The 13,302-nt window shown below is 54.0% G+C and overlaps 1 protein-coding gene across 1 annotated transcript in view; it reads right to left on the bottom strand.

Moving 5' to 3' along the window:
- The window catches only part of nfia (nuclear factor I/A), a gene marked incomplete at its 3' end in the record, with an annotated part of 32,757 nt that extends 20,682 nt beyond the window's left edge, over positions 1-12,075 (bottom strand). Inside the window, exons 1-2 of the mRNA XM_057023964.1 lie at positions 10,880-12,075; positions 6,855-7,383 (exon numbers count right to left, since the gene is read on the bottom strand). Coding sequence (XP_056879944.1) covers positions 6,855-7,383; positions 10,880-10,906 — 556 coding nt within the window. The remainder of the gene's footprint in view (positions 1-6,854; positions 7,384-10,879) is intronic.
- Positions 12,076-13,302: the final 1,227 nt, after the last annotated feature.

Here is a 13,302-nt window from a genome sequence, read left to right as displayed (position 1 = left end):
TCCAGACCTGCTGGGGGGGTCCTGGTGGGGAGCACAGCTTCTCCAGGTCTTCCTTCATTCACTAATGAGTCATTTTGGTTGATGGTTGCTAAAAGAACTCTGAGCTCTTCTCCAGTCCAGCAGACGACACTGGTCACCTGACTGGTCTGGACTGGTCCAGCTCCTCTACAGGCACCAGGCTCCACCTGCTGGACCTCAGCTGGTGACAGAATGTGACCTGCTGATCTTTGTCCTCACCGTGGTGCAGAGATGCAGGGACGCAGGGACACAGGGACACAGAGATGCAGGGATGCAGAGACACAGAGATGCAGGGACGCAGGGACACAGAGATGCAGGGACGCAGAGATGCAGGGACGCAGGGACACAGAGATGCAGGGACGCAGAGATGCAGGGACGCAGGGACACAGAGATGCAGGGACACAGAGATGCAGGGACGCAGAGATGCAGGGACACAGAGATGCAGGGACGCAGAGATGCAGGGACACAGAGATGCAGGGACGCAGAGATGCAGGGACGCAGGGACACAGAGATGCAGGGACGCAGAGATGCAGGGACACAGAGATGCAGAGACACAGAGATGCAGGGACGCAGAGATGCAGGGACACAGAGATGCAGAGACACAGAGACGCAGGGACACAGAGATGCAGAGACACAGAGAAGCAGAGACACAGGGACACAGAGATGCAGGGACACAGAGATGCAGGGACGCAGAGATGCAGGGACGCAGGGACACAGAGATGCAGGGACACAGAGATGCAGGGACGCAGGGACACAGAGATGCAGGGATGCAGGGACACAGAGATGCAGGGACGCAGAGATGCAGGGACGCAGGGACACAGAGATGCAGGGACGCAGAGATGCAGGGACGCAGGGACACAGAGATGCAGGGACACAGAGATGCAGGGACACAGAGATGCAGGGACGCAGGGCAGCAGCGGTGCAGCAGTGAGCTGCTTCATAATGGAAGCTGTGTATTAAATCTGACAGTATCATTTATGGCTGCAGCAGACAGGCGCAGTTTAAAAGCAATATGGATTGGAATTATTTATGAGGACATGCTACACACACACACACGCACGCACAAACACACACGCACACACGCACGCACGCACACGCACAAACACACACGCACACACACCTTACCCTAAATGAAATGCAGCATGAAGGGCAGCGTTGGACATGAGTTCAGCACGTGTCTGTGTGTGTGTGTGTGTGTGTGTGTGTATGTCTGTGTGGTGTGTGCGTGTGTGTGTGTATGTCTGTGTGGTGTGTGCGTGTGTGTGTGTATGTCTGTGTGTGTGTGTGTGTGTGTCAGATGTCGATGCAGCTCCACAGCTGTGATCAGGTGACTGCTGCACCTTCAACATCTGCATTTAAATAACCTCGTCCCTTTTAGACGTCTCTTCCTCAACATCCTTGTTAACAAAGTTTTAGTGAAGATTTTCCTCCAGCAAGAGTGTAAACACACACACACACACACACACACACTCACACACACACATACAGGCCAACAAAAACATGCCCATTATTATTGTGGTCACTTCTGGGTCATCTCAGAGGGAGGAGAAGTGCACCTCCTCCCCTGTGCTCCTCTGCACCTCCTCTGCACCTCCTCCCCGGTGCTCCTCTGCACCTCCTCCCCTGTGCTCCTCTGTGCTCCTCTGCACCTCCTCCCGTCTGCACCTCCTCCCCTGTGCTCCTCTGCACCTCCTCCCCTGTGCTCCTCTGTGCTCCTCTGCACCTCCTCCCCTCTGCACCTCCTCCCCTGTGCTCCCCTGTGCTCCCCTGACTCCAGAGATGGATGGAGTTCCTAAATCCGCTCCACTCTTCATCACCTGACAGGACTGAGCGCCTGCAGTGACCAGGCTGCGTCATCGATCGGCCACCATCGTTGGGCCACCTCCTCTGCACCTCCTCTGCACCTCCTCTGCAGAAGCTCGCGGGTGTCTGACTCAGGAAGCTTCATTATACATAAAACATAAAGAGCCGCAGCAGCAGGGCAGAGACGGACGTTGACAGCAGGTTTTCCCAGCAGCGCTTGAACGCCTCATTCAACATGTGACACATTTGGAGGCTGCAGGTCCAGAAGGTTGCTGGAGGCTCCTGCTGGAGGCTCCTGCAGGAGGTGCTCCTGCTGGAGGCTCCTGCTGGAGGCTCCTGCTGGAGGAGCTCCTGCTGGAGGTGCTCCTGCTGGAGGCTCCTGCAGGAGGTGCTCCTGCTGGAGGCTCCTGCTGGAGCACCTCTAGCAGGAGCCTCCTGCTGGAGGAGCTCCTGACCGTCTCCTTCTTGGACACTGGAGGTCAACACTCTTATCCACAGTTCATCGGCAGCAGCCGTCTTCTTCTGCTGCCCTTGAGAAAGAAAATCCTGGATTTTCAGGAGCTGTGATTCCTGGAAACTGAATGAATTTGGACTCTCGCTGGTCTAAATGTGTGATGGAGCCAGATGGAGCGATGAATGAAGGAGCAGCAGCAGCTGCCGGACACCCTCGTCCTGGGGGGCTGCTTCTTTTTTCACTTTTGGCCTCATTAACATCTCATCTGCATAACTTGTTGCTCCCTCTCGTCCTGGTCTGGTGAAACAATGGCTTCATCCAGAGCACGAGGACGCGCACGTGCTCGCCGTCCTCCTCGCAGACCTTCTGCACAGACCTGCAGCTTCGGCAACGCGACCGTCTCAACCTGTTTCTCTTCTGTGGCCACGACCAGAAACGTTTGTTGGGAGTTCTGCGACCGTTCTGCTCCAGTCTGGAGCCGAGAACATAAAGCTGCTCTGGTCTCCATGGCGTCAGCAGCTCCTCTATCTGTCCTCTGTCCTCCTGTAAATTCTTCATTGTTTATTAGCTGTCACTTCCTAAATAGCATTTGCTGTGTCGTGCATGTAGACCAACCCTCCCGGGGGGGCATGTGGGAGGGACCCCGACAGAATAAAGTGTGACAACAGTGAAAATCCTGATTTACTGCACAAGAATCCACCTCCTGGATCAGCAACATGGACACGAGAAGATGATCCAGCAGCTGGTTCTGTCTGCAGCAGGAAGTCAGCTGCTGCAGACAGGAAATGACATCAGCTCATCTTCTCAGGGACTGAAACCGTGTTTGAACACGTGGTTCTGAGAGAGAGAGCGGGCGAGCGAGGGGGGGGCACTCAGAAAGTGCACATCAGTACATTTTAGAGGACACGGCCCTGCCGAGCGTCTGCTTCAGAATTAAAGCGTTTTGACGGTATTAGCTCCTAGGCCCCTCCCCCGTGGCTCCGCACCCTTGAAAGCCTGTGGTGACCCAGCGAGTGTGAAACAGGCGGCCAAATGAATTGCTCGGGCACTCGAGCTGCAAGCCATTATGGCAAGAATCTGCCCTACCTGAGCTGAGTCAGCAGTCGGCTCGCTCCATCGTCTAATGGACGGCGGCGGAATTTAATTAGCAGGAAGCCGCAGAGTGCGCTATAGAAGGGGAAAAGGATGATACTGTGTGTGTGTGTGTGTGCGTGCGCGCGTGTGGGTGGGTGCGTGGGTGGCCACTACCCCTGCTGCCATCCTCTGGAAACCCCATCTATCAGCAGAACGATACATGTTCTTATCAAAGTGATTGATTGTCCTACACACAGAGGAGGCTCCGCCCACCTCCTCTTCTTTCACCTTTGCCTGCCCCCCCCCCACCTCCCCCCCACCTCCTCCAGCCTCTGCCCTTCTCTTCCTCCCTTCTCCTCTGCCTGCATCCTCTCACCCCTCACATCACGACATCCTCTCCGTTCCTCACTTCCTGTCCCGAAGGAAGAAATCTGCACGATTCTGGGTGACGAGTGGAGGTGAGGAGGAAAGGAATAGGCCCCGCCCCCACCACGGGCACGCACAACACGCCCATATGAAACAGGAAGTGATCATACATGAAAACCATGACGTCATCACTGTGGAAAATCATTTCCTTTCTGCCCTGGCGCTGATCTGGGATCAGGTGGAGCTGATGGACGACTGTGATTGGCTGTTCAACCAGGATCAAAGGAACTGGGCAACAAAGGTGGACACAGCAGGGGGCCCGGAGTCAGCTGATGGATGGAGAACGGGTCAGAAATCCTCAAACATCTGACTTTTAGTTGATATTCTGACCCAGCCTCCGTCACTGTACACACTCACACACACTCACACACACACTCACACACACACACACACACACACACACCAGGAAGGCGTCCTGGTTTCACAGAATGGGCTCTTTGTGTGTGTTTCACCTCTTGGGCTCGGGCCAGATTCGTGACCGTCAGTCTCCACTGATGCTCGCCCGCCCGCTAACTCACTCGCTCGCTCACTCGCTCGCCCGCCCGCTCGCTCGCCCTCATTACATTTTGATTGCTGGAATTTCTCCCGTTTTCAGGAGGAACTCGACTTTTGTGTGTCCCAGAGCTCTTGTGTGTTTGTGTGTTGCTGGTTCCGTTGGAACTGGTGAAACAGACAAATTGGAATAAATGTTGAATTTGTTTTTTGGATTTATCAGGAAAAACAGGGAAACGTTAAAGCCACAGTTGAGAGACCTGAAGCCAAAACCAGCTGCTGCGTTTTTGTGAATACTCGTTTCGGTCTGAGGTGGAAGTTCTCCGGCCAGCAGGGGGCGACACCCCCGCGCCGGGTCCTGCAGCAGTGGGACCTCCTGCTTCTTCTTCGTGTATTTTTCAGCAGCCATACGGCTCCACTCCCTCCACCATCTGTGGAGCGTCTCCCCGCAGACGCTCGCAGCTGCCCTGGTTCAGCGCACGTTCACCGCGCACGTTCACCGTGCACGTTCACCGCGCACGTTCACCGTGCACGGCTGCGTCCCACAACGCTCCCGACACAATGAGACGGATCGGAGGGGTTTTGGCACCCAACTCATTCATTAAAGGTTTTCAAATGAATGAGGCACACACACACACACACACCCTCACACACACACACCCTCACACACACACACACACACACCACACACACACACACTCACACACACCCACACATACAGACACACACACCCTCACACACCACACACACACACACACCCTCACACACACACCACACACACCACACACACACACACACACACACACACACCCTCACACACACACACACTCTCCTATAAATTACACTCACTGTTCCAGTGAAACGAGTTCTAAAACCACTCTGACATCTTCAGGTTTTTTCCACACACACAAACACAACAACAACAACAACAACACAAACACAGCAGCCAGACGTTCTGCTGGCACAGACTCAGGCTGGATCTGGACCATTGAGGGGTCCCCGTTGCCATGGGGGTTGTCCTTGACAACAGCCACACAGATACAGGATTATAAAACAACCTGCAGAAAAGCCCGTGTGTGTGTGTGTGTGTGCGCGCAAGCGTGTAAAAGTGAGTGTGTATGTGTATTCTAGTACTCGCTACACACTCAGTACCCAAATCTGCCTTCTACCAGCAAAGTGAGGACATTTTAGCTGGTCCTCCCAACTTCAAAGGCTTCAAGGCTTAGGGGTGAGGTAAGACATGAGGAAGTCCTCACAAAGATAGAAGTCCAAGGATGTGTGTGTGCAGCAGGAGTTGGACCGTTGTGTTGATGCAGTTTGTTAAAACGTGTGTTTGGATTTTCTGAGTGTTGAACTTCATGTTTCTGTAATAACTCAGAGGTGGGGTGACAACAGAAGTGGTTATAACAGTGGTTATAACAGAAGCTGTGAGGATGAGGCTCCGTTTGGGCTCCAGCACAACAGGAAGTGACATCACAGGGTCACTAACAAGTTGACAGATGAAGCTCCAAATCTATTTAACAGCTCAGGAGGACACAGGGACATGGATCACACACACACACACACACACACACACACACACACGCACACACACGTGCGCTGTAGCGGTGGGTCGTGTGAGGTGAGCGTAGATAAACGGGTCAGCGGGTCGGGTCAGCGGCCGGTTATCTCGCCCTCACACCAACATCCTCCCTTTGTGAAACCTTTGAAAACACACGCGTGGCGTCTCGGACAGAACCGACAGGAAGTGGTGACGCAGCGTGGCGTCTGACTTCCTGTCCGTGTTCTCGGCGCTCCAGGTGAAGGAGGCGCCCTCCTCGTCGAGCTGAGGGAGTCATGTGACTGCGTCAGTGGCCCGGAGCCACCGCCGCCGCAGCGCCGCCTTAATGTACAACTTTATGGTTCCATCTCGCTAATTATCTTTAATTGACTTTACTGCCCACATAAATATTATCTGGTGCGTAGTAAACCAGAGCGCCGCCGTTAAATCACCGCTGAGCGCCTCGGTTGACCTCTGACCCCAACGCCACCCGGCCGTGGCCACGCCCCCTCTGAGCTGCATGTGTTTATGCTAAAGGTTAAATGTTCTGACAGGGGTCACGACCTTTTAGCACAGGTGCAGCGTTGTGACAGTGACACTGTTGCAAGCTTGTAAAGCAAGGTGGGGGGGGCGGGTCACCTTTGACCCCCTTTTCTTTAGTCTAATTAGTGTGAGTGTGCGTGGGGGGGGGGGCAGAACGGCCCTTCTGGCCTCACTGACAAGAACTTCTCACGTTCGACTGCTCAGCTTCAGTCTCACGTGGATTCTGGAGATCCCGAACTCGAAGCGACACCAACAAACGTTCATATGGACGGCGCCCCCTGGTGGGGGGGGGGGGGGGGGGGGAGGGTTTCGGACCCTGGAGGAGTCCAGGATGACAAATCTGGTTTATCTCTGACAACATCGGAATCATCTTTAGCAAACGTCCAGCATCAATCAACTATCGGCCCAAACCGGGTTCTTCTGGACACACACACACACACACACACACGCACACACACACACACACACACGCACACACACACACAGGAAGAACGTGGCACTGACCTGCGTGCACGAAGTAGGCCAGGTAGAGATCCAGCTCCTTGACAGAGACTCCGATGTGGTGCGGCTGCACGCACAGGCTGGGGTTGGAACACTGGGGCGACTTGACCAGCCGCTCGCCATCAGTACTTTCCAGGGGAATCCCTTTGAACAAAATGACCATGACCAGGTCCAGGCGCCAGACTTTGTCCGCCTGGCGCAGGCAGTCGATCCTCCTCATCTTGCCCTTCTGGTCGGGGTTGGACAGCACGCAGCACGGCGCCTTCTTGCCCGTCACCGTCAGCACGAAGTCCTCCCTGAACTCGGGTCGGATGTCCTTGCGCAGCTTCGCGAGGAGGCGCGACGCCCACTTCTGCTTGACCTCGGGCTTCTCGCTGAGCAGCTCGTCCTTCACGGCGCGCTCTTCCTCCTTCGACATGCGCTTCTCGTGCTTCTTGAAGTACTTCCTCTTGCGGGCCTGCAGGTTGAACCATGTGTAGGCGAAGGCCCGGACGTGGGGCAGCAGGGCTTCGATGAAAGGATGGAATTCATCCTGTTGGGCCCAGAAAGAGGGAAACGTGTCAGTGCAGCAGCTGCGGCGCCACAATGGGAACAAACACTTTACTCAAGCACTATTACGAGGTCGACTCGAGGGTTCTAATGATCTGCAAGGAAAAAACAAAATAAGCAGCAGCTGGTCAACACTGACCTCTGACCCCTGCACCTTCGTACGTGTGTTTACTGTCAAAAACAGCAGGTCACAGGGGTCAGGATGGCAGAGCACACACACACACACACACACACACCCCAGTGAGATTACTATCGTCCAGATGATCTGACTGATCCTCCTCTAAAAACCTCGACCATCCTTCAGATAAACAGGTTGTTGCGCTCAACAGCGCCCCCGGTGGCGGGTTTGGATCAGTAAACCGGCATCATCGTGCTAACGGAGGAGGCGTAATTCCTCCACCCTCCACACGGGAAGTTGCGTTAGCGACACGCGTCTCCGTCACCTGGATCCCCAGAGGGTCCCACAACATCACGTTTGTCCGCTGTGGCGCTTCATCGGAACCAGCTGGAGGTGGCGGTTGGCCGTTCGCCCGTGGAGGCCGTTGGGAGGAGTCGGGGGGGGTGAAATGAATGGTAGTTTTCCCTGTTTGGGCCACAGTCAGCATTCCCTGTCAGGAAGCTCTAACCAACAGGTCTGGCAGGTGATTCCAACACCTGACTGCTGGTCAACGGGGAGCGGATCATCTCGGCTTTTGTTCCCCCCTCACGATGAGGAGGAGCGGGAAGTTCTGCCGCAGCTGTTCAGACGCTGAGACGGAACCCTTCAGCTGGAGGAGGGAGCGTGTCCACGGGCTGTGCGCTCCCGCAGCAGCTGCTCAGCTTTTTTATATAACATGCTTCACCCTCCCTGTCAAAGGCTCTGAATGCAGCACATTGTTTCTTCTTGGAGATGATCCAGACGAGCGGGTTTGTCTCCGAAAGCGCCTGAAGCTGCAGCGCAGAAACCTGCAGCCGCTTCCCGAGCTCTGAAATCTCAGTCCAGGAGCGCCGGGAACGCCGCCTTTTGTTTCCTTCTGCTTGTGAGCGCGATGTGTTCCTGTTGTGTGTCCTGAGGGTAGCGAGGGGCCGGACACACACTCACGCACACACATTCCACAGTGGATCTGCAGCTCTGGGTGTCCACTGGAGCCACATTCCAACATTCCTCACAGTTGAACGTCCTCCGACGCCGTTTCCCCTCAAACTCCGACCGGCCGTCATCTCAAATCCGCCGGTTTTTATTTTTGACGCAGCCGGTTTGAGGTGATTCTGGTGTGATTAAAGAAACGGCGGAAACGTTGTTGTTTTCCGTGTTTGCTGCAGGAGCGGAAGCTTCCTCCGCTTCATCCGCGGGTTCTAATCCCGCTTCGCTTGAGTTGAAATAAAACAGAAACTATGGACGGAGTGGTGAGACGGTTCCCCCCCGAGGTGCTTTTACTCTGCCCGGACCTTCCACGAGGACCCGCTCCCACTTTCTCCAGTTTCTGGGATGGTTTTGTCTCCCATCCCGAGTGTGCACGAGGCCGCGGCGCTCGTGAGCACGAGGCCGCGGCGCTCGTGTCCACGCGCTCGAGTTTGAGTGAAACCAGGCGAGCAGATTTCAACGCTGAATAAAAGCTGCCTGATTACAACCCAGCGAGGACGTTTCAGGCAAATCCTCCCCACACGTCTCCTTTTTCTAGTGGGGGGGTGGAGATTGGGGGGTGGGGGTGGGGGTTGCCCCCCCCCAAGGAAATGTGGGTTTGCAAAACCTGGAATTTTGACAAAGGCTTCCGTGTTCTCCCTCTGCTCCCCCTGACAGATGTAATGGATTCCTGTAACAACAACCCCTGAATAACGGACATTTAGGGGCGTAATAATCCCCCCCCCACATTCACACCCACACCGACACACTGAGGGAATTATCGCCGCAGAACGCCGCTGAGGCCCGAACGAGCCGCCGGGCCCCCGCAGATACCGATTAAGAGGGCAGATTTACACAAACGCCGGTGAGACAAATGCACCAAAAAATGCAGAAAACCAGATTATTGGAGGAGACGAGGCGTTCGAGGTCCGGAGACACAGTCGGCTCACGGGCGCTCAGGTGTGAAGCCGCCGCAGACGCACCAACAGGCAGCACAACGCCGTCTTTTCTGGGTTCAGACGCACCACAAACAACACAGATTACAGGAAAATCACAGGTTACACATCGAACAGTCTTCACCACACACACACTCACACAAACGTCTGTGTGTGTGTGTGTGTGTGTGTGTGTGTGTGTGTGTGTGTGCGTGCGTGTGTGTGCGTGTGTTGCTTTCTCAGATCGGGGGATGATTCAAACAGCAAATTTGTGGATTTAAGAGTGAACAATAAATCTGCACTTTTTGAAGATCACACAGATTTTTAAAATCTAAACTAAAAACTTAAATTAAATGTCTGTAAATTAAATTTCATCCTCGCGTTTTCACACCAAACAACATTTATAACGCGCTTTTATTATTTAGCTTTTACTTTAATTTCAGACGCAGCTGGAACAGATGGAAAATCTAAATGTAATTTATTTTACTGGAATCATGAAGAATATTTTCAGAATATTTTATGGCTCAACGTCACTTATTTATAATAAATGATCACAATTAAATTTGTCAGAATTAATGAAAGAATTCTTTTTTAAAAAATACTGAAATATTTCACTAATTGCGAAATTTTAGCACCAAAAATGATTCAAAGGTTTATGCAAATTAAAATATTTAAACGCTTAATACTTTGAGCTGGCCTCCATATTTCAGCAATAATTCTCACTTCCACAAACAAAGCTGTTAAATCCCATTTTAACCTTTGACCCTGAACGCCACACCAGGAGAATCCGGGGGAAATTTTTACAGAAAAGTTTCTGAGGCCTGATGAGCGAAATAATTAGAATAAATCATATGTGCTGTATATGTCTGCCCTCACCTCAGCTCACCCCTCTCTCTCTCTCACACACACACGCACGCACGCACGCACGCACGCACACGCAGGGGCCTGAACTGAGACCAACTGCACACAAATGATTAAATGCTGTCAAATGTACAAAACCAGGATCAACCTTCTCTAATCAATAAGTGTTAATAATATCGATCCTTGCTGGACAGACAACACACACACACGCACACACACGCACACACGCGCGCGCACGCACAACGGAAATCTGAGCCGGCTGTAAACAAATTAAATTTAAATTCGGGCCGGATCAAAGTTTGTGTTGAGACAAGTGAAAAATCCACAGTGTGAAAGTTGAGCGGGGAAGATCACGCAACAGCCCCGCAGACCCCGCACAGCCCCGCACAGCCCCGCTCTGTCTGCGGGCTCTGCGGTCAGGCTGCCCGCACAGAAAGTCCCAACCAGCGGACTTCATCCACCCGCAGCAGCCGCAGCTGAAGCGCCGGGAAACCGCCGCGCAGCAGCCGAGCGGCAGTAAACACGCACACGCACACGCACACACGCCCGCGCGCACTTGAAAAGTTGTAAAGTGCACTCACCTGTGTCAGACATAGCGGAGAATACATATCTGTTGAATCTAACCTCAGATCACAAACTTTGTGTATGTGCGTGCGTGCGTGCGTGTGTGTGGTGCGGAGGGTGTTACTGAGTGTATGCGTATAGGCGCGTGCGTGTATGTGTATGTGTGAAAAAGGAAAATGACGGAGTCAGGGCGGGTGGAGGGGGAAGCGGAGCCCTCCTGTTGCCCCCTTCGCTTTCACATTTCCAACCAGCGCTGAACTTTGACCCCCGCCTCGGGTGACATGGACCGTCCGGACCTGTTAGAGGCCCTCCGCCGGGCACGAGCGCGCAACTTTCAGCCCGGGCGCGAAGAACATCTCCGGCAACAAGAGAAAAGTCCGGCCGGGAGACGCGGGGGGGTCCGGCGAGAGCGGCGTGCTGGTGGGGCGGCGGCGGCCAGAGAGAGTGGACGGAACAAAGATCCACGAAAAGTGCATCTCAGACGGACCGCGGCCACATGTCTGTCCGTGCTGCGGTGTCGGTGGCGGGGCAGCTCCGCTCCGGACGGAGGGCGCGGTGCAGCAACAGCGGAGTCCCGGGGAAGAAGCCGCGCCGGCGGGGAGAAGAGCCCTGAGCTGCCGGCGGCCGCTTCGCCTCTGACGGCGGCTGCTCCCGGGAACGACGGTGAGCGCGAGGCGACGCGCGGGCAGCGAGAGGGGGAGACGCGCTGCTCGACACCTTCTCTCCGCGGCTGCTCCGGGATCTACACCCGCTCCACCGCCGGACTGCGTCGGTGTGTGCGCGCGCGCGTGTGCTGATCACACACTCTGCCCATTGATCAGAGGCACAGCCATCGATCCTGCGCGCGCGTGTGCGCAGCAGCGCTCCTGTGCTTCGGAATCCCGCTGATCAGGACAATAACTGGTCCGAAACTGATCAAAGAGTGAGCTTATCGATCACAGATCAACAGCTTTCACGCGGGAAGCCTCCAGTCACGCAACTTGTGCGGGTTAAGTTGGAGGAGGAGTGAGCGCGTCGTCCCGCAGTGCGCGAAGGTGCTTGATGATCCAGAAGAGCTGATTAGCACGGTTATTGAGAGCGTCACGTGGTCATCAATGACATCACAATCAGTGCTTTTAATCTGAAAGGTGGGTTGACCTCCTGACCTCCTGATCACCCGAGCTCCTCTGGGGTGGTTCCGCTCACACACTAAACCGAAGCTACATTTGTTCACTAAAAGTCACCTTTTGGAAAAGGAGCCGCGCACATCCCATCAGAACCAGAGCAGGCCCGAACCGCGGCTGCTCAGCAGCGCCCCCTGGGGGCCTCCCGGCGACCCGCAGGCTGAACGAAGTCCCGAACTGTGAGGAACGGGTCAGGGTGTGTTCGATGGTACCACAGGTGTTGATCCAGTCAACCAGTTGTGGTTCTGGAGAAACTGAACAGGACACACACACACACACCCCCACACACACACACACACACACACACACACACACACACACACACCCACACACAGGGCCTGGACTTTCATAGATATAATTCATTTCCCACCTGAACCTCCTCCTGAACCAACCCTGACCTTGACCCCTGACCCCTCACATTGCTGGTATTTTGTTATTCAGAATGTATCAAGTACAAGAACAAACACACACACACACACACACACACACACACAGAGTCATGAAACAAGATTAAATTATGGACATCTGAATTCAATCTCTAGCAACATCAGAGGTAACAAAGCCAAAGAAACTGAGCTGAAGATTCAAACGTCATCAGCTGTGAAGGAGCCACAGCAGTGCCCCCAGATTAGGCTCAGGTAGTAATCTGGGATTACTACACACACCCTGATGGAGGCTGCCCAGCATCAAGGAGAACATTTAAGCTCACAACCCTGGAAGATCACACGCACGCACCACACACACACACACACACACACATATATATACACACACACACACACGCACACACACACACACACACGCACACACACGCACAAGATTGACTCAGAGTTTACATTTACCATCTAACACGTCCTGGACATGAAAAACAACCAAACCAGAAGAATTACAACCAGAACTCACAGCAGGACGGCTGGTGTGTCACATGACCTCTGCTCTCTGCTCTGATTGGCTGAAACTGATCATTAACCTCAACATGAGAGCTGTGAGGTGGGACAATGTTTAGGGTGGACACTGGTGAGGTGGGACAATGTTTAGGGTGGACACTGGTGAGGTGGGACACTGTTTAGGGTGGACACTGGTGAGGTGAGACACTGTTTAGGATGGACACTGGTGAGGTGGGACAATGTTTAGGGTGGACACTGGTGAGGTGGGACACTGCTGTGTTGACCTGTGGACAGGACTAACTGGAGACTTCCTGGGTCGTCTCTGGTAACTAATGCGAGTGAATCTACAGGAAACGTAGGTTGTGGACAGCAGGCGTCTCCATGGCGACT

The sequence above is a fragment of the Takifugu flavidus genome, unplaced genomic scaffold (genome assembly GCF_003711565.1).
Source record: "Takifugu flavidus isolate HTHZ2018 unplaced genomic scaffold, ASM371156v2 ctg322, whole genome shotgun sequence".
In the NCBI taxonomy this organism is placed as follows: domain Eukaryota; kingdom Metazoa; phylum Chordata; class Actinopteri; order Tetraodontiformes; family Tetraodontidae; genus Takifugu; species Takifugu flavidus.
This window is presented reverse-complemented; position numbering and strand designations above follow the sequence as displayed.